The sequence below is a fragment of the Durio zibethinus genome, chromosome 17, assembly GCF_047325235.1.
Source record: "Durio zibethinus cultivar Kanyao isolate XHJ-2024 chromosome 17, ASM4732523v1, whole genome shotgun sequence".
NCBI lineage: Eukaryota > Viridiplantae > Streptophyta > Magnoliopsida > Malvales > Malvaceae > Durio > Durio zibethinus.
Window position 1 is genome coordinate 11,674,336 of NC_143178.1, and position 23,104 is coordinate 11,697,439.

The 23,104-nt window shown below is 28.6% G+C and overlaps 1 protein-coding gene and 1 pseudogene across 1 annotated transcript; one reads left to right on the forward strand and one right to left on the reverse strand.

The window, feature by feature from the left end:
- Window positions 1-77: 77 nt before the first annotated feature.
- On the forward strand, window positions 78-5,702 carry LOC111281954 (uncharacterized). Its single transcript, XM_022869801.2, has 6 exons — window positions 78-846; window positions 1,164-1,375; window positions 3,085-3,376; window positions 3,471-3,556; window positions 3,639-3,730; window positions 4,900-5,702. The coding sequence occupies exons 1-6, from the start codon at window positions 514-516 to the stop codon at window positions 5,145-5,147; spliced, it is 1,263 nt and encodes a 420-aa protein (XP_022725536.2). The 5' UTR covers window positions 78-513; the 3' UTR covers window positions 5,148-5,702.
- A 2,132-nt stretch (window positions 5,703-7,834) lies between these two features.
- Window positions 7,835-8,422, reverse strand: LOC149514025 (non-specific lipid-transfer protein 2 pseudogene; annotated as a pseudogene).
- Between the last annotated feature and the right edge of the window lie 14,682 nt (window positions 8,423-23,104).

Consider the following 23,104-nt stretch of genomic DNA (forward strand, 5'->3'; position numbering starts at 1 on the left):
ATTGTGAAAAAAAAGAGGGAATCCAATCCCCCACCATTGAAAAATATATATTGTTTTTTCTTCATTGTTGTTGAACTATCTTGAAGAAGGCCATATGAAAACAGTGTGGTTTTTCAGTCTTCCTTTCCTCTCCTTCACGCCTTACCCGTTTTCTTCGTTCCTTTTCTTTCTCTCTCAAATTCTTGTCTTTTTCTATTCAACCAACAATCCCGTTCTTTCTCCTTACCATTTTTCTCCATTCTTTGACTGAAAAAGTTTTGGGGTTTTTTTTTCCCTTCCTGTTTGTTTCCTAAGAATATGCAAGAAAATCATTTTTTCTATTTCCAGATTTGAGAGTTTGATTAACTTTAGACCTTCACTCAACAAACCCATATTTGAGTTGAGTTTTTGAAATTTTTGGAGGAAAGAAGCAGTTGATTTTGAACCTTTTTTTTTTGCGTTGTCTTTCTGTTTTCGTCCGTTTTCTAGGCAGGCAAGCAGAGGGTTTGTAATAGATAAAAGGTGAAAGTGAGAATGCTGGGAACTGGGTTGCAATTCGGGAAAGTTAGAGGAGATGATCGGTTTTACATTCCAGTAAAAGCTAGGAAAAATCAAAACAAAAAACAACAGCAAAAGCAAAAACAAGAAATTATTGAGGAAGATAATGAGAAAAATTGTATTAAATCGTCAGCAACATCAGCAAAGAGCAAGGCTTTAGCTTCTGATAATAATAATAATAAGAATCCTAAGAAGACTCTGGTTTCAAGTACTATTCCGGGCTGTGAGGAATCGGGGGTCTCAAGGAGCAACCTTGAAAGGTTCCTGGAGTCAACAAGGCCTTCGGTCCCTGCTCAGTATATTTCTAAGGTTGATATATTCTGATGTTCCTTTTTCATCCTTATGATGATGATTCTCTTTGGTTGCTAAGAATGTTTGGAAAAGAGCAAGAAAAATTATTAATGTTTTTCTTATATGGTTATAATTTGCTTTTGTTTATATTGTTTGATATTTGGCTGAATTGTTTCTTCATGTGTAAATTTTAGGATAAGACTTTGTTGTACTTTGCTGTTGGCAATTAGAGAACATGAAGAAATTCACTTATCTGAGCATATACATGCCTGGTTGGTGATTTCTTCTTTTTTAGTCGTTATTTGAATGGAAATTTGATTTTTGTATTGGTATAGACAACAATGAGGGGATGGAGGACTTGTCATGTGGAGTTTCAGCCTTACTTTACATTGGGTGATTTATGGGAGTCTTTCAAGGAATGTAGTGCATATGGCGCAGGAGTGCCTTTAGTGCTTGATTGGAGTGATGGTGTTGTTCAGTACTATGTTCCATACTTGTCAGGGATCCAATTATATGGTGAATCTATGCAGGACAATGCCAAGCCAAGGTAAGATTTCCCTTAGATCTAGATACATTGACAAAATATGCAGTCTTTTTTGCATTAAGTACTATAGATTTTACGTGGATAGACAAGTTTCTATTATTTTTCACTACATTCTGTCGGATGAAGTTTCATACGCTCTCCCCATCTCTCTCTTGAACAATTACTGAATCCTTTTCAGAAAAGGGGAACAATTACTGTATTTGGCTTCACTGTATTCGTTATGCTTTCCAAGTTGTGGTACTGGTACATTATCTGACGAACAGTGAATAGTGCTATTTCTTCTTTCCCATTCGCAGACTGGTATCTTTCATTGCTTTATACCAAACGGTATGCTATAGTGTTTATAACTTTATATGATCCACAGTCTCATGATCTTTATTCTTTTTCCTTCAATGATTGTTCATCTGTATACTTTGGACATTTGGTTGTCTTTCCATGAAAGAATAGCGGCCTTTTTTAAAACGAATTTGTATACTATTTTGACAACGTTCAATAAACCGGTGGGGAGTGATGGAAACTCATTCCCATGGTACAGAGGCTCCAATTGGCCCCCAAGCTCCACTTCACCTCACTCTTGTAGCACACCGGTTTACTGAACGGTGCCTCTGTATTCAGAAGAGGAAATACCTTTGAGACTTGGGTTGTATTGCTTACTTTGTGGTTATTGACAGTACACAAAAGTAAGAAAATTGTGTATTGATATTTATAAAAATGTGATAATTTTTTTTGTTATATGCCATATCGAGGTTTCTTACTCTTTGGAAGAGTTGTCATGCTTTGTTACTGCAAGTATGGATATGTGGTGGTTCATTAAAGACCAAAAGCCATTTTAGTTTGGTCTCAAAAACATTTTTTATTAGTTGTTCATTTATTGGGAGCAAAATTTAATCAATCAACTTTCAGTAAATGTAGTTCTGTGAATTATGGGTTAGAGAATGAAATGTTTTTCTTGGGTTGCACCTCCTTGGTGCCTTTTCATCATTTCATTTATTCAATGCAAATACTTTTTTTTCATAGTATTAGGTGGCTTTAGCTTCAGGTCTTAATTCCTTATATGTCTGTAAGTTCCAAAAATGAAAATATGGGGATTGCTTAAAATGCATCGACACTAGTGTTTCAGCAAGAGCACATATATCTTGGCCCTGGACAAAGCATTTGGTGTGATGGTAATATTGTTAAGACAAATAACTTCTCCTGATAATCCCTAGACATCTTCTATCTGTCTTGAAGCCACATGCTTTATGATTGTTGAAGAATCAGATGGCAAGATGTGTAGTTTTGCTTCTAGCTCTTTCTTAAATGCCCAAGAAATACTTTTCCCGGGTCTAAAAGATTAAGTAACTACTATCATTATTTTAGCACATCAAACCTGTTTAATTCTGCTTTATGCTTTTAGCAGTTTTATCCCCTAATGGGGTATCTTTGAGACACAATGATCTAAAGCATATTTGTATTTATGATGGTTTAGTAAAAATCTTGTAAAAGTAGTTCTTCTGTGGCTGTATGCATTTCCATATGATATACATGCATATCATGCACCAATTAATATTGATACTATCAGGTTGTTCCTCCTTTCTCTTGTATGCAATGTAGGTTCTAATTTATGTTGTTTTAATGCAATTGTATTGAATTCTGCGTTTATACTTTGTATTTTGAGTTAGGGAGCTTGGTTTAATTTATCAACTTTTAACAAATTTGAGTTGTGTGGTTAGGCTAGCTAGAGAAGAGAGCGATGGTGACTACTACAAAGATTCAAGTAGTGATGGAAGTAGTGATTACGAAATAGATGAAGGCATTAAATTTCCTAGAGAACAGTGTAATCGATTCAGTTTGACAAATGAGATACCTTTCGGAGTGAGCAGTTTGTCTATAAGTGATGAAAACAGTACACTGCAAGAAGGCTTTTCTAGTGATGATAGGGAAACTGGCAACCCTCAAAGTCACCTGCTGTTTGAGTTTTTTGAGCAGGATACTCCTTATAGTCGTGAACCCTTGGCAGACAAGGCTAGTTATTTTATTTACTGGATAGGTTTCTGGTTTGGTCTCTGCATCAAATCCGCTATTTATTTATTTTTTATTCTCTTCTGTTGTGTTGCAGATATTTGACCTAGCTTGCAAGTATCCTGGTTTGAAGACATTAAGAAGTTGTGACTTACTACCCAAGAGTTGGATATCTGTTGCATGGTAAAAGTGATGTTGATCTGTGTGATCTTTTCTCTTTTGAGGTATTGTAAAGTGTTCATTTTCTTTGATTTTACCTTTGTAGGTATCCCATATACCGAATACCTACAGGTCCTACATTAAAAAACTTGGATGCATGCTTTCTAACTTACCATTTCCTTTGCACACCCATGGAAGGTAATCACGATCTTTTTGATTGTTGTTATGGTGGATCAGGGAAATTCTCTCTCCCTTGTCTCCCATTTGCCTTCTGCTGCTCCTGTTTTGTTCGTACACTCAATCTTGATTTGATAGTGAAGTAGTGAACTAAAATTGATAGATTATATAATAATTATACTTTTCTTTGATGTAACATTTAAGAAAACTTAATATCTCCCTTTAGGCATTTGTACCTTTCACCTATATAGTTGCTTGTATCATATTGTTACATACATGACTGATATTGCAGCAAAATCTTGTAGCTGTTATACCAAATAATTAAATATTATTGTCGAATCAAATTCGATTTTATTCCTTATCCCTTTGCATTTGTTGAATCCAGTTCTGTGTCAGCATTCCTTTTGTGGAGAAACTTACTGCATAAGCAAATTGGTCACTTTTAGTTGTTAGGTCTCTATCCTCATTTTGAAAACTTAAAATAGTGGCATTTGATATGTGAAGATATGAGATGATTAGGAAGATGGACTGTCCACCAGAAATTATTGAAGTTTAATTTCTCCATATAGAAAGGGTGCAAATTCTGATACACCATATATTTTATGCTTAGTTATTTATCACATTCCACTTGAAAATCTACCAATACCGTCTTTTAGTTTTCTTGAGGCTTGTGTTACAAGATGAGTTTCATTCATCCTGGTCTTCTAGAGGGGAATAATGGACCATAAGCTTTTCTTGAGGCTAGATTTATGAGTCTTAGGCTGTAGGTGACTCTTCCTATATCAATCAGTTGGCTTCTGCAAGATGTTCAACAGTTGTCCTGCCAATTCTGAATTATGAAGTGGCTCTTACATTTTGTATTACTGGTATCGGTTAATTTTATCTGCTTCAACCTTTTTCTAGTTGCTATCTTCTCTCATATTTGATAGAAACATTTTGAATCTTTTGTGTCCATCCATATGCTCATTTGAATTCTATGATAAAAAGATATATCATACATTGCATAACATTTATGATATAGTTTTGAAGACCTTTTTTTTTTTCACTTCCTTAATGCCATCGATGCTGTTATAGCAAAGAGAATTTTGAATTGTGGTTCATACTAATACACCTTACAACATGTTTTGGTGTGCTTTTTCAAAATGGACTTCTGATGTCCTTTCTAAGTGACCCTTATTTGGCTTTTGTAGGCAGTGGAAGTGGCCAAACACCATTTGTAGTATATCCCAACGATGGTGATGGTATCCCAAAGATTTCGCTACCTGTTTTCGGAATGGCATCTTATAAATTCAAAGGATCCATGTGGACAAAAAATGGTGTGAGCGAGTGTCAAAATGCGAATTCCCTTATGCAGGATGCAGAAAACTGGCTAAGACTGCTTCAGGTCAATCACCCAGATTTTCGGTTTTTTGCCTCACATGGGATGTACCTTTGGTGAAATCAAGAGATTAGTCAGTGCATGAATTTCTTTCTTTTACGCGCTGCAAAAATAATGTCCAAAACTTGCATTTTGATTGCTTGGTCAAACTGAGGTGAAATGCTATAATTTTTGGTATATGGTGATGGCATACCTTTTGAGGGAGTTTTGTCTGGATTGGGTATGCTGTTACTTGCAAAGAAAAGCGAAGAAAAAAGGAAAAAAAAAAGAACAAATTGAAATGGTTAGACCTTTAGACATTGTAAAGTGGAGAGCATAAAAGAGTGGATAACTTTGTGGCATTAGACAAAAGCCTAATTACTTGGTTGTGGAACCCATATAAATGAGGGAGATGATATGGTGGGAGTTGAGCCACTGGCATTTTGATGAGGGAGGGATATATAGAGGTTTGGTTGAATTGTGATGTGGTTGATGTACACCATGGCTGAACTTGATTACTTTATGATAATATAGGAGATAATGGTTGGACTATCTTTTGTCAGATTTGTATACACCTTTATAATGAATTTATTTGGGTCTCTATTTAGAACATGAAAATTTGTTATGGGCCTACCATTCGGATGGTACCTTTATAATGCATTTATTTGGGTCTCTATTTAGAACATGGAAGTTTGGTATGGGCCTACCATAATATGAAGTTCGTTCGTCCCAACGCCAAAACCAAGCACATGCATCTGTCACGTCTTAGGTTAGTTGATAGGGTAGGTAAAAAAAAAAAAAAAAGAAGGAAAATTAGAAGAGAAAAAAATTGACAAATAGAAAAAAAAAAATACTATGTATTTGACATACTTGATTGGAATGAAGAAAACGTTGAAAGAAAAAATAAAAATAAAAATATTTAATTATTATAATTTTTTGTAAATTAAAATGAAAAGTAAAAATTTAAATATGATGATAATTCTATAAATATGCAACATTATTTAAATTTCTCTTTTTTTTTTTAACTTGAAATGATTTATATGTATGAATAAGTGTAAAAAATTATCATTTTTTATAAAGCAAATTTAAAATTCATTCACTTTTTCTCCATTTATCTTTTTACTTTTTTTTTCTACCAAGAAATCCTAAAAAATTAACTCATAGATTCTTTAGCTTTTCTATACTTTTTATTTTTTGTTTTTATGTCTTTTATTTTTAATATTTATTATTATTTAGACTAAATTTCTTTTTAAAAATATTTATTCAAACAAAATAATTATAAATACTAACATTTTAAAATCATGTATTTTAAAAAATATTCTTTCAAATATCTTTAAAATTTCAAAATTATTCATTTTATTTCAAATATTTTCGAAATTTTAAAATTCTTTATTCAAACGCATTCTTAATATCTGTGGGGCCCTATATCGTTGTGCCCTAAATCCACACGATATGCTTATGATATCACTTGCGTAGGCTTGGAACTTAACAGGTACGCACGTTAAGGCACATAATAGACATTCTTTGTGCTACTTTATGATTAGGCAATTGTTTTAATGGTAGGTAAGGATTTTTTTTGGCCAAGTTTTATAGATGGCTCAAGTTTGAGATCAAATCCTTTGCTTGGGATTGCAAAGTTAGATCATCAATTAATCCAAGCAAGCTGGAGACAGTTTTATTTTGGCCTATTCAAAGCATTTTTTTTTATTAATATATTTTTATACAATTTTATTTTTTTCGGAGGGAAAAGATAAAGATTTATTTGATTGAAGAGGAATATTTTTATGGGTAAAATTCAAAATAACCCTTCAAAACATTCTTTAAAGACATTTTGGCCCCTCATGTTTCAAAATGTTAATTTTGGCCCCTTGACCATTAGTCAACATAATTATTTTTAAATAATTGAAACTAAAAAAATTTTAAAAAGCTAATTATATAATTATAAAAATATTTTTCATAATTCAATAATGATAAAAATATTTTATATTCAAGTTTATCAAATCATAAGCAAAGCCATATTTTTTATAATATTTGAGATATTTTTGTCTTAAAAAATTATAAATTGAAAACATGTTTTGTAAGTAACTAAGTTATGATATTGCATGTATAAAATCACCAAAAACATTTTGATATTTGATTTATTGATTAATACAAGATTTTTTTAAAAAAATTAAAATTCGAAAATTTTTATTAAATAAAAAAATCCCTTTATTAAATAAAAAATAAAGGACAGAAAAGGTTAGATGGGTCTTCTAGATGCGGGAAAGCCTAGAGAAAGTCTTGGAGATTCAAGCGCAACGAGGTCCAAATTAAACTTGCCTAGACTTGATCTGTTGACATCTCTCACCTCATTAGCAAGTGTGTAAAGTTAAAGTCTTACTTTTTCTCGACTAGCAAAACTAGCAGGCAGCTTGCGTACTTCGCTGTGGGTACAATTTTTAATATATATTTTTTTAAATTAACGAAAATTAAATTTTTATTTTTATCTATTTTTATAGCATGCAATAACTTAAGGCAACTCTAATGCTTTTGATTTATTGTCAAATGATAGTGTGTGTCTATATATATATATATATATATATATATATATATAATCATGCAAGTCATCGTTCATCTAAACTTTGATGCAAATGGTTTTTTGGAGCAAACTCGGATAAATAAACAGTGAAAAAACCATTACATTCATAGCTCATTTAAACTAACTTCAAAAAATGCCACAAGGGGAAAAAAACGCATTTGTGTGTGAGAAAAAAGAGAAATTTCATAGAGTCAAAGAGACATATTCTAATGATCCAAAACTGATTTTCATTAAAGATAGTGCGTCTGCAACAACTAGTAGTATGAAAGATCACACAAGACAGTCAACAAATTGGTGACATGTGACCATGATTCCAACATTATTTTCATCACAGAGCTAACCTTAGTTCTCTTAGTACAAGCAGCAAAATAAGATATAACACTCCAAAACTATATGATAAATCAATTTCTCTCTATCCCTCCAGCCTTAATACTTTGTTTCTAGATTCATATTCTGCTGAAAAATGGAGAGAAGAGAGCCTTAGAAAAGGTTTAGTTGCCTAGCACTTTGGGAAGGGAGTACCACAGGTGGTAGCAACCCTCCTGGCGTTGCTGGTGTTAATAAATTTCTTGAGGGTGGGATTCTTACTGTATTGGCAAAGGCAAGGCTTCTGTTCCTTGATCTTGCTGCAGCACAATTGAGATGGTGGAGATGATGATGTTGTGGCGCTCACGCAGGAGCTCAGCTGTGTTGGGCTGCATGTCACTGCCATTGATACCTGTGCTTCAGCCAGGAGGAGCACCGCCAGGGCACACTATGCGATACATGATGCCTTCATTTTTTTTTCACTTTCTATGCATACAAGAACTTGGTTTTGTGGAAAGAATATTTATGTATACGATGGGAGAGAGATCTTAGAAAAATTCATGCATAGATGTGATTTTTGCTGCAATTGGATTGGTTCCCCTCCCAATTTATAGAGGTGGGTTGGTAAAATGGAAATTTAAGATGAGGTGGCAATTTTCATTTAGCATTTACCTCTAACTTGACTTTAGTTGCCAGGGAAAAAGCAAATTGTAACATATTCATTGAGTTCGGTCCATTTCTATAACAAATTCGGTGCCTTTACTAAATGATCGAAAACCCTATATCCCTTAGACGACTGTGAGATCTAAGCATGCAAGTGAAAACTACTTGATCTAATGATTTGAAGTCACTAACAAAAGACAACAACAGAAAAGAATTTCAGGAAGTAATAATTCATGTTTTTATTTGATATAGCTTTAGTTTTGCTCCCTTCCTTATGTGTCGGCTGAGATTCTTTAAATTATTGAAATTTGAAAGTAACCAAGACAACTCTTGGAAGGTAAAAAACAACTTAGTTAGAATTTAGCTCTGTTAGCTTGTGCAGCTACTTTTAAAAATTGGTAGCAGGTGTGCAATTCGAATTCTAACACTTGCCATTCTTTCTCTTATGCATTGACTATGACCTCTTTTATATATAGAAAAAAAAGTTATACAAACAGCTAGATCTCTAAGCAAACAATAACAAGGTCGCTAAGGAAAGTTTTGTTTACCCACAAATGTTAAGTATTACAAAAATTTTTATTAACAACTCAAGATTGGCCTAACAGTTGTTTTAAGATTTGAATTATGTTCTTGTTTTATGTATGACAACTAAGAGGGGCATTCATATATATATATATATATATATATATAAAGCTTTTCAACAATATGGTGTGAACAAAATGAAAATCTTGTCACTTGAATTTTAGCAGGAACTTTTTCATTGGGTCAAGATCAATTAGATAATGATCGCCACCGAAATGAGGTGTTCCTTGGCAGATGTTCTATATATTTATCCTCCACATATATCCAGCGAAATTGGAAGATTCAAGACTTCAGCTTTCTTTGTCTGTCAGCTTTATTCAATTGATCATGATATACCAAATGTGTTTTTCAATTAATAGAGGATGTGTTTGCCACCTTTTATATTTAGTATAAAGAATATAAACTGCACCTCCCCGATCCCAAGGTTCAAAAGGCATTCAATTTGGAGACCAATTTCATATTAAAAATTTAAACTATTTAAACATGATTAATATCTATTTTCTCATGATCATTACCAAAAAAAAAAAAAAGAAAAAAAAATTGTTGGCAATAAAATTATTGAGTGTCAATGGTTCATATGTAGTATGTACCAGTTTTGGCTTTTGAATGAATTCTGTAAAACAGAAGTTAAATTAGAGGATAAGAAGTCTAATTATATATTGCAGTACTGATTACTGATCAACACATATTCCAATAAGGGAGAGTGTATGATACAACTAAGTATCTCAACTCATCATGAATGAATTTCATCCCCTTTTACATGGTTATACATGAAACTGAGTGGTGCCCACTTTTTGACAATATTGTAGCAATTCTTTCCTTTCGGTGATGATGCATATATTGAAGTTTTTAGTTCATTGTGCAGTCAGTCACATGTATTGTTCATCATTAATTTGACTTTGCACTTGAATTTCACTTATTCCAGCTCCATCTTCATCTTAATCACACAAATCATGCTCTCATTTTTAGACTCTTTGTAAAATTTTCCATTTTAAGATGCATGCAACAGTTTATTTTGACTAATTTAGGATTTTAGCCCCTTAATTTTAATTAATTGAAAACTTATTAAAAAAAATGAAACTAATTAATTATGGCGTCAAAAGTTACCAATATTTCTTTATTTAGGCATATATATATATATATATATATATACATACACACATATATATAGCCGATTTTAGGTTAGTTCACTTATGAAAATTACTTTTATTTTGCATTTTTTGTTCCATTATCAATTTTTTTCTCAAAATAATCAAAATAAAGAGGTTGAAATATCATAACAACTAGTCTTCTCAAGGTATAGGGCTCTGTAGGAGAAAGCAAGTCTTGTTCGGATGCAAGAGAGTTCTGCCTCAGGGTTACTTCGATTAGATGGTCTTTGAGGATTTAGTAAGGAGAGTAGTTTTTGCAGGTTTGGTACTGCTCTTCTAATTTAAGATGATTTGCAAGCTCTTCAAGAATAACATCCTCTTTTTAAGTTTCAATGTTTTCTTAAAGTCCTATCATGTTGGTGGATGCTTATCAATGATAGAGGACACAACAAATGCCTCATCCATTTCTATCTTGTATTGTTTGAACTTGTTCAAAATAGTCTTAAGTTCAAAGAATTGATCCATGATGATTTTGAGTCAATCATCTTGTACATATGCCACCTTGAAACAAAGAACTTTGTGGATGTTACATCTTTTTTCATATACCTTGTATTTAACTTGTCACAAACCTTTTTTGTCGATAAACTTGAAAAGTATGTATCAAATGAGGAATTAGACATACCATTTAAAATGTAGCCCATGTATGTGTAATGATCATTCTCCCACTTTTTCCTTTTGTGAGTTTTAGTGTGAGTTTTATCTTTTTTCTCTTTCGATTTTGGAGTGATGAGAATATATGCAATCTTCAAAATGGTTAAGAGAATATGCATATTTTGTTGCCACTTTAGGAAATTATATCCATGAAACCTTTCCAACAATTGGAAATTGGTTACCATCTTCTTTATAGAATTGAACTTGTCCATGATGCAATTTAAGCCTTAAGATTGTTAGAAAAAATCACAAGGCTAAGAACACAAAAAAAAAATACAAACTTGATGTGATTCTTTTATAGTCTTTTAATAACCTTTTTATAGTACAATGGAACCTTCAATTATGAATGAAAATGGCTTCAAGACATGCTACAATTGCCACTTATTTTAAGGCTTATTTCACCTATACCAATTATGGCTAAGTAAAAAAGGTTGAATCCAATAGCCTCCAAGATACAATGCAACCTAAGTTTGGTGTACTTTGCACTAGAAAAACCAAACCACCAAACATTCCTTAGTGAGAAATGAAAGTATCTTGTTTTTAACAAGGTTTTTTTTATAATAAATAATGTTGAAGCAACTAGAGAAAGTTAAGAGAAGGTTAGGTATACTTTAGAATTATATTGTATTTCAAATGAACTTAAATCAACATCTATTTATAGAGATTTAATCTAAGGTTGTGGTTTTTTTTATTATGTCATTTCAATCAAAGATCACTTTTTTTTAGTTATAAATATATCTCTTTGAAAGATTACAGACATATTTGTTCATTTAAATAGTTAAACTTTTCATATAAAGAGAAATCACTATTCATATTTTTAAAAATTACAATTATTCGTACAAAATAATATTTTTATTTAACTCTTTCTATTAAAGAATCATGTCAATTTAACCATAGGAACTTTTCTTAAGTTGTATTTTAGATCAACATAATTTATTTTTAATTAAGTTTCTTATTTAATCATATTTTCATTATTTTGAAACTATTTCTAATATAATTGGTGATTTTTCCTAGATTTTAGTTTTTCTCTTTAACGGAGAAAAGGGGATGGAAGGCAGTAAAAAGGTATGAAGGAAAAGAGAAATTGAACTGTTATATCAATGGTTATCGTATTTGACACTCCACTAAATAGTCTCTAAAGCAGTATACCAATACTTTTAGCAACTGAATCAATCCATGCCATCTCAAGTCCTACACTATCTTTCAATTGCAAGAACAACCTAATGAAACATATAAAACCCTCTAATAAAATAGATTACAATTTGGATAATGTATAAGTTTGACACCATAACACCAAAACACCAAAACAGTCTAGTATCATTAGGACTTAATTAGGATTAAGAATGAAATTCATTTTGTTTAATGAATCTAAATGAAAGTAACATAAAACTTTATTTGCTAGCTCTCCTTTATAGCATATGTTACGCTCCAAGATCAAGACACAATACAACCATATTACTTTAAAGTAAAATCTTAAAGTAATACGAAACCTTCTTTCTTAATCATTCTAAAATTTTTCAATAAAATAACCTATTCAAGTAAAATCCATAACTTTAATTTAGCTAATGATAAATCTCTATATACCTAAATGTAAACTAATAAAAATACAAAATCATTTCATACAATATCGCTAACCAACAATGTTTCCAATGCCAAAGTAATCTTTTAAAATGGATCTTGTAGCTTCTCACAAGATTAAACAAACTTATTATTTTAATCATCTATAAAAGTTAAGTAAAAGGAGAATGATCAAACCATAGGTCAGCAAGTATAGGATCACACACCTTACTAGATCAAGCTTTTTTTTCATACATATTATATAGATAATTCAAAATGTTTGTCAAATAATAATGTCAAAACATTTAAAAAATTATCATTATGTGAAGCATTTCGTAAATTTATAAACCAATATCAAAACATGTCAATTCATAAATTATTACAACATATGATGTCATTCAAATATTATAATCAAACTAAACCATTAATCAATCTTTAGAAATCATAATAAACCATCATTAGTTCTTTTCATAATCTTTATTTATACAAATCATGGGTCACTCTTTAAAACCGTAAATTCAACATCACTAATCATCATTATTATTAGTTAATCATTAGTTACAGTCATTGCTATAACCTATGATTTTGACTATATCAACGATTTCATCCTCATGATCATTATTAACTATTTTAACCCATTAGCTAAGGTCTTATGCTAACTACTATAACTCGTAACCCAAGATCTATGATTATGGCTATGCTCAGTATCATAACTCGTTAGTCAAGATTGTAGAACTAGTTCTAGTGTCGATAATCTCACTTCTCAAGTATGTAAATTGGTAGCTATCATCAAATCATTCTTAAACATAAATCAATTTCTTATTTTATTCATAAGAATGATCCAACATTATAGAGCAAAATGCAAAATAATCAAATGATTGATCCTATTTTCATGTATTGAAACTAAAGAAAGAAAATCTTCACTCATTTAAAAACATACATATATACATAATTTCATAAAAAATGCGTGAAATTTTACTTAACTCCTTTCAATTCTACTATTTAGTTTTTCTTTCAAAATAATTAAAGGCCTATTCAAGATCATTTCAACATATCTTAAATTAATCAACCATTTTTTAGGCCATTTATACTAGAAACAATTAAGTTATACAACGGTTAACTCAACTAACTAACACTGACAGCTTGAACTCCTTTCACTAAAACAACCCTATCTCAAGATATACAACTCAAAATTAAGATATTTTTAAGGCGTTAGAAACTAGATTTGATAAGCTTTCTAACTATATATGGTTTACCTCTTAATTCCTTGTATATTAATTATAATAATTTTTTCAATCCATATTGCATGCTACTGTCAGGCAACATGTATATCTTTTAGAAAAAATTAAATATTTATTCATAAGAGACTTAAAATTAAATTCTGCTCATTTCATTGGAAAATAGACTCATTAACTTTTTCATACATGTATAGATCAATTTGTAATTCATTGTATAAAAATTAATAGAATTTTTGTAATTCCTCCCTACTACTGTTACCACGCAACCTACACATCTATAAGTAAAAATTAGACAACTCTTCATAGAAAACTCATAATCGACTTCCATTTATTTTGTTGGAAAGTAGATTCAACAAGGTTTCCAACAATATATAATACTTATAGTAATAATTAATCCATTAATACAAAATTTCGTTTTAAGTCACTATTGTAGATAATAGCATCTCATCCAAAAATATAATTTTTCCTTTAATTTTTAAAATCCCAAATCCCCACTTTTAACCTTTAAAATCCATTCCAAAATCATCATTAAATTTTAATAACATGCACTAAACAAAGCCCATTAATTTACACAAATAAATCATGAAGATTAATAAGAGATTTCATAAATTTCTTAGGTTTTTCTCTTGTAAACTTCAACTCCAAATAATAATAATCAATATAATATTTTTCTTAAATAAAAGGAGGTCATATACTCACATTTTGGAGATTGACTTGATTGTAGCCTTTGACTAGGGATTTCAACTTGATTTTTCAAGCCTCATAACCTTAAGGAAGATGAGTAAGAAGAGCTCTTTTTTTTTTTTTTTTTTTTTTTAGTTTCATGTTAAATAAAGATCATTAGGTTTTCTCTCATAAAATACATCAACCTATTTTTTCTTTTAATAATTAATCTCTTAATAAACTAATGGATTTTGGTAATAGTTTAGCCTAATTATCATTTGGGCTAAAGTATTACATTCTGCCCTCCTTATAAAAAGTTTCATCCTCGAAACTTAATTTACCTTCACAATTTAGTCTTTCATTTCTTAAATTACTTCTCTTGTCTATGATTGTTCCATTGAGCTTTTACAAAAGTAATCATTAAGTCTCAAAACATATTATTTCCAATCAACCATTCGAATAAAATAATTTTGATATGTTAAATTTTATATCATCTTGAATTTCTAAAAACTCATATTCAACTGCACAGCTTGGATCAAGCTCATAATCTCTTAAGATAACTATGTAAAACATTGTGTAAAAAAAATATAACTGAGGTGGCTAGATTCTTTATATTGAATTTCTTGCATTTTACCAAAAACTTCAAATATCCTTACATAGTATAAACTTAACACTTCTTGCTTTATAGTCCTCATAACACTTTTAATGATGGTACATTTAAGTACAAATGATTACTCCTTTGAATTTACAAATCTTATCTCTAAATTATGCTATAATTCTTTTGCTTACTTTAAATCATTCTTTAAAGAACTAAAATTTATCAACCATTTGCTCTATAAATTCAACAAATAAAATTTTTTTCTTTCTTGTCCTTATCCCAATAAGTTTGGAACTTAGATTTACTTTCATACAAACCTCAAAATGAGCCTTTAAATGTTTGTCTTATAACTATTGCTATAACAAAAAAGTTTCTATTTAAGTCACAACTTAAGCATTGCTTAAAAAAATGTCTACCAACAATAAAGCCTCCAAAACTAGAAAGAACAAAAAATATTCTTACTCAAAATCTATTAGTCTTTATTTATTAAAGTTCAACGCTTTTTTAAATAACAATAACCTAAGAATTTATAAATTAAACCAATCAGGCTTCAACTACATACTTTGACATTTTCTTCTAACAAAATTATAAAATAGCAAATTAACTTTTATAACATTGTTTTATAACAAGAGAAGCATATATCCACAAAACTTTATGTAATTTGCTTAATACCATGTGTTCATAACCATAGCAACCTTAAAATTGAATAACAATATCAACAAATCCTTTAATCTTTACAAAGATATCACATACTACTTTAATTTTTTTTTTGCATCGTCAATATGAAATTTTCTATCAATTAACCATTATAATACAAATGGAATCAATGCAATAGAACATATTATAAATTTACACTATGTAAATTCAAATAAAAATCTTTGGTTACCCAAGTTGTCTCTATTTTCGAATTTTGTTCTTTCTAATTTTATAAATTAATTATCATATAATAACTAATTTTCCATAATCCTTACCAATATCATAATATCTCAAATTTTCTATTTACCAAATATATTACTATCATCTTCAAGTAAACTCAAAACCTATATATCAAATTCTTAAATAAAATTCTCTTATAGAATTTCAATGAATAAGAACTCCAAATAATTGAAATTCATGCCAAAAATACAGTTATGAACAATAACCTAACACATCACGTTATTTCATAAAATTTCTCAAATTTCTCGAAAATCGAATACATGCTTACTCTCACAAGTATACAAAATCATCACTAATTGTTAAGACCAAATCAATATATGAACAATCTTTTGCACTTGTAAGGTTAAAAAAAAATCATTTTTAACCAAAATGTATATATATACCTTTTTATAAGTCCATTACTCTTTCAAAACTAACTTCTTTACTAAATCATTAAGATAACCTCAACTTTAATTTTTATTCACAAATTTAATTCCTTGCTAAATACACACACCTTGTACCACAATAGGCAATTTTCTTCATAAATATATAATTGCAAGGAATCTAATATTGTGCTACAAACTATAATCGCAAATAATCACTTTGATAATTAAGAAAAGTCTTTACACTCCAAATAGAAATATAATGATCAAATTTTAAATTAACTTTACAAGCTTTCAACTTGCATGATCAAACCTTAAATACTTTCTTGATAAAAATGTAAAACCAAATCAAGTGAATATCCTTCTTTACATATATAAAATATTTAACACAATTATAATATTTCAAACTAAATCCATTAATAAAAATTCTCAAACATTATAACCCATAAAAAATTAATTTCAAATTTTCAAAACATAATTTTATTCCAACAACAAAATTCCACACTTTTAATTCGAATAATATATTATTTTCTTCTTAACTTATTCTATGGTTAAGGATTTATTTAACACTCATTGGATAACTTCAAAACTTTGTTAAATCACACATCAATCATTTCTCAAATTAATAGGACCGTGATTTTTTAATTCATTCTCTTTAATAATCTTTTAGCTCATAATTATGTTTCACTATGGGTCGCACAAAAAATCTATTCAACTTATAACAATACATTATGTCAAAATAATTAAACTTTCTCTTTACTACAAAATCCAAAAGCAATATATAAATATTAATAGAAATAATTATACCAAGAATTCATTGAATCACTGATTCCTTAAAAATTTATCAAATCATTTACTTATACTCACCACTATAGTCTATGGATCAAATTTAAATCCTAACAAAATCATCACATAATTTTAGAGGCTATTATCTAAATTTTTAAAAATTTTCACGTGGTATATAGATCATAACCATACTTATAGAACATTTTTTTCAATCCAAAGATCATAAGCTCCATTCCTAAAAAATCATTGTTAGTTTAATTATCGTAATTTAACCTCTTAAAAAATCTCTAATGATTATAACCTAAGTTCTTAAAAAATTTTCAAAATCATAATATAAGTTATTAAACATCCAAATAGTATAAAGATCATAACTTGAACTCTTAAAAAAATTTTAAGAATCATAGCCTAAGTTTTTTTTTTTTTTCCTTTTAAAGTCTCATCATAATCTGAAAATCATAATCTAACTCTTACAAGTTCTTCAAAGGTCGTAACTTAAGCTCTAATACCACTTCATGTCACGTTCCAAGGCTGAGACATAACATAACCATATTCTTTTAAATTAAAACCCTAAAGAATGCGAAATCTTCTTTCTAAATCATTGTAAAATTATTTAATAAAATAATCTGTTCAAATAAAATCCATAACTTTAATTCAGCTAATGATAAATCTCCATAAACCCAAATGTAAACTAATAAAAATACAAAATCATTTCTTATGATCTTGCTAGCCAACAATGTCTCTAATGTCTAAGTAATCTTTTCAATTTAATCTTTTAACCTTTCACAAGATTAAGCAAACTTATCATTTTAATCATCTATAAAGGAAAAATAAAAGGAAAATGAGCAAACCACAGCTTAGCAAGTATATACTCACATTTTACCAGATCAAGTATCATGCTCACACATTTTACCAGATCAAGTATGATTTTCATACATATCATATAGATCATTTAAAACATTTCAAAAATCATAATTATGTCAAACATTTCATAAATTCATAAATAAATATCAAAACATATTAATTCATAAATAATTGCAACATATGCTATCATTCAAATATCGTAATTAAACCAAACCATTAATTAATATTTAGAAATCATAATAAATCATCAGTTCTTTTCATAATCTTTGTTTATATAAATCATGAATCAATCTTTAAAATCATAAATTCAACATCATAAATCATCATCATTATTAGTTCACCTTTAGCTACGATCATTGCTATAATCTATAACTATGGTCGTATTGATAATTTTATTATTATAATCATTGCTAACTATTATAATCCACTAGTCATGGTTTTCTACTAACTACTATAACATGTTAGCCATGGTCGTATGATTATGGCTATGTTAATTACTATAACATGTTAGCTAAGGCAGTAAAACTAGTTTTAGTGTCGATGATCTCATTTTTCAGGGATGTAAATTCATATCTACCATAAAATCATTTTTAAACATAAATCAATTTCTAATTTCATTCATAATCAAGATCCATTATATATATAGCAAAACACAAAATAATTAGATGCTTGTTCCTATTTTCATGTATTGAAAATAAAGAAATAAAATCTTTACTAATTAAGAAACATACATATATACATAATTTTTAAATAAGCAAAATATATGAGATTCTACTTACCTCTTTTCAATTCCATCATTTAGTTTTTCTCCTAAAATGACTAACGACCTATTCAAGATTATTTCAACATATTAGAAATTAATCAACCTTTTTTGAGACCATTTATACTAGAAACAACTAAGTTATAGTTATACAACGATTAAATTAACTAACTAATATTGGTAGCATGAACTCTTTTCACCAAAACGATGCTATCTCAATATATACAACTTGAATTTAAGATATTTTTAGTGCATTAAAAACTAGACTCGATATGCTTTCTAACCATATATGGCTTACCTTATAATTCCTTATAGATTAATTGTAATAATTTTTTCAATCCACATTATATGCTATTGTTAAATAACATGTATATCTTCAAATAAAAATTAAATATTTATTCATAAGAGAATTGGAATTCGATTCTGTTTGTTTTGTTGGAAAGTAGACTGAATAAAATTTTCATAAAAATATGGCTTAATTTGTAATTCATTGTATAAAAATTAAGAAAATTTTTGTGATTCCTTTTTAATACAACTAGGTAGCCTACACATCCTTAAGTGAAAATTGGACAACTCTTTTTAAAAAACTCAGAATTAACTCATGTTTGTTTCGTTGCAAGGTAGATTCAACAAGCTTTCCAATGATATATAATAGTTATAGTAATAATTTATTAATTAACACATAATTTTCATTTTAATTCATTATTGTAGATAATAGCATCTCATCTAAAAATAAAATTTTTTCTTCAATCTTTAAAAGCCTTAATCCCTACTTTCAACTTCTAAAATCCATTCAAAATCATCATTAAATCTTAATAACATGAACTAGACAAAGGTCAATAATTTTTCCAAATAGATTATGAAGATTAATGAGAGATTTCATAAATTTTTAAGGTTTTTCTCTCATAAACTTCAACTCTAAAGAATAACGATCAACATAATATTTTGCTTAAATAAAAAGAGATCATATACTCACATTTAGGAGATTAACTCAATTTTAGTCTCTAATTTTGGATTTTTACTTGATTTTTCATGCTCTCTAACCCTAAGAAAAATGAGAAAGAAGAGCTCTCATTTTTTTTTTGTTTCACGTTAAACAAAGATGACTAAGTTTTCTCTCATAAAATACCTTAGCCCTTTTTTCTTTTAGTAATTAATCTCTTAATTAAATTAATGACTTTGATAATAGTTTAGTCCAATTATCATTTGGGCTAGAATATTATAGTATCAATTTATTGTCTACTTTCATACCATTATTTTTGAGTCATGGGTTTATTAAAGGAATGCCGGTAAGTCTTTCCATCCACTTCATTTCTCACCTTTTTTTTTTGTATCTTCAGTAGATTCCTATGTTGGAAAGGAAAATTTAGACTAATTGTAACCTATCAAGATCTATAGAACCTAAATTTGCTAAAAATATATGACTATGGATCAAGATATGGTTAAATATTACAGCCAAATGTTTATAAATTAGAAGATGTCAAATTGTTCTTCATTTATTTTAACCGATCGCTTTTTTAACTTGTATGGAACAAGAAATGTTGTGCTAAAATGAATGTTAAGGAAGTATTAAAGATGTTATTCCATTTGTACACCCCATCAAGTTGATGCATTTAGTAGTTGTTGACTTGGTTCCACAATAGAAATTTTATTTGTAATTTTCTTATCCCTTCCTAAAGGTTACCTACAGAATGTGCAATTTCAAGGCATTTAAAACTATATCAAATGAAAATGGGAGTTTTGCATCACTGCTAGAATTTAGTTAACACTAATGAAATTTTATTGATGGAAAATTTTTATCAATAATTATTGATGGATTACCAATGAAACTAAATAAAAAAATTATCATAGTTATTATTGATGGATTATCGATGAAATTTACTAACAAAAAATAATCTATTGGTAATCCATCAATAAATATTTAGAGAAATGAAAAAATTAATGCTAGAATTACTAATAAAACTTTTTGTTGATAAAGATATCTACTATGATTTATCAATAGATTATCGACAGAATTCTCTGTTGGTATAAAAAATTAAAATTAAAACAAATAAGTTAGATTTTTTATTTTTATCAAATATGAGAGTATTTATCGATAGATTTATGGATGAAATTAAAATTTATTTAAATTATTAAAAGAATAAAACCTTAAAAGTGCGTTTAGTTCAGGGAAAAATTAGATTATCCCTAGAATCTTAGGTTTGGTAATTTGATTCTCACATTTGGTTCATAGTATCTAACTTTTAATAGTATTCTAAGATTCCAAACAGTGTCCAAATAGAACGAAATAAAAAGCCCACCTCTCATTGTAGTTTTTAAGATTTTAGGAAGAAAGTTAATTTTGTCTCACTTTTGACTTCAATAAGAATTTTTCAATCTATTTCATCCTTGAAAATCAATGTAATTGCATGATAAATGGAGACTCATTTTCAAACAAAAATGGGCATTCATAGTCACACGATTGAGCAAAACTGTAATCTTAGCCGCGTGATAGAACACCTAGTAATAGTTTGATGTATTTGATTCAAGGTTAGCAAAAAGGGTTCTAGGTAAGCCTTCATTATGGTTTCAATTGAAATTGAATTGGTATTCATAGCGAGGGAAATACTGAAAGTTTTGATTTTATTGTTTGTCTGTTGAATGGATAATTGTTAATTAGGTGGCAAGTGAAACCAGAAGCAAGAGCTTTATTGTATTTGTTCTTTTACAATAAAAGGATTGAGTGTCCTCATGAAACATGTTTGTTAGCCATAGAACTATGTGGTTAACAGCTAAACTTTTTGCTTTTTTCTAACTTATTATGGTTTGATTTTTAGTGATTATGAATTTTTTTTTATTTTTAGAAACACTATGTTTTTTATGTATGAAACATCATAGATTAATTATAATACTAACAAAATAAATTAGATATTTTCATATCAACGATGTTTCTTAGTTTGAAAACATAGTAATTGATATAATATAATAATATAATATTTATGATACTTTTAACTATGTTTCTTATGTAAAAAATTTAGTATTTGATAGAAAATTTTATGTATATCAATAACTATGTTTCTTGTTATGGAAATGTAGTCATAAATAAAAGGTAGTGTTTTTATTTTATAAGTACTACATTTTTTCTATATGAAATGCAATTGATCATTTTAAAAAAAATAACAAAATAAATGTGATATTTTTCAATATTAATGGCATATCTTAGTATAAAAATGTAGTAATAGATAAAATATTTATAATAGAATATTTTAAAATGTTTTAACTATATTTTTTTATGTAGGAAATGCAGTGTTTAATATCAATAACTATGTTTTTTGTTATAGAATCGTAATCATTAATAAATTGAGAAAGACCATGTTTTTTGGTTTCAAAACATCGTTGATAATAAATTTAAAATAACAAAATAAACTGACATTTAAACATAATATAAACCGTATTTCCCTTTCAAACAACATCACAAAGCTCTAGTTAAACCCTAGATCACATCTTTTTTGTTTCACACAACATCACTTTCCAGTTTTATGATTTCATCTTCGTACATTTCATTTTAACTTATCTTTCGCATTATACGATCAGTCTATTCTCTATTTTGTACGATCTGTTTTGTATTATTTGTTTGCGTCGATGTCTTCTTGTTATATTGGTTTTAAGGTTAGATCTTGATTGAAAAGTTATTGATCTATCATATATGTTCTTGCAATTGATTTTTTGTTTTTGATCTACAAATATTTTCTTGCTATTGCTTAATCTAATCAAATGTTTTCTTGCTATTTGTTTTTCATTAGATGTGACTTAGATCTTGATTTACGAAATGCACATTGTTGCTTTTGGCAAATGTTTTTGACATTAATAAAAATCTTTCTTTTAAATAGTTAAGGCTTATTTATTAATAAGAAAAAAGATACAATTAGTAACAATGCTTATTTTGTAAATGAATCATATGGAGAGTATATTTCAACTATTGCTTATTATAGTGTGAGATTAGTTGTTATGAAACTTAGAAAAAGACATAGAATATCTTAAGCTAATAAAACAATAGATAGACTTCATAGTAGGTCATTAAACTTAAACAAAATGGTCTTTGAGACTGATATGTAGAATGTGGATAAATGTAGAATGGATATGAGAGCTTTTATAAAATTATTTCAATTACTTCAAACACAAAGAGGATTAAAAGCATCTAAATATATGTTAATGGAATAAATGGTTATTAGCTTCATTCACACATTTCTTGTTGTACAAAAAATAGGGTTATAAAACATCAAGTAGCTAGATATAAAAAGATAATTAATAGGTAATTTCATCTTGTGATGAATCTATTTTGAGATTATATTTCTTGTTTTTTAAAA

What these genes read in the sequence shown, in the direction of transcription:
- LOC111281954 (XM_022869801.2), top strand. Translation starts at nt 514, where the DNA reads ATGCTGGGAACTGGGTTGCAATTCGGGAAAGTTAGAGGAGATGATCGG. An exon ending in GTGAACCCTTGGCAGACAAG is followed by an intron (nt 3,377 to 3,470) that starts GCTAGTTATTTT and finishes GTTGTGTTGCAG; the next exon opens with ATATTTGACCTAGCTTGCAA. An exon ending in CCTTTGCACACCCATGGAAG is followed by an intron (nt 3,731 to 4,899) that starts GTAATCACGATC and finishes TGGCTTTTGTAG; the next exon opens with GCAGTGGAAGTGGCCAAACA.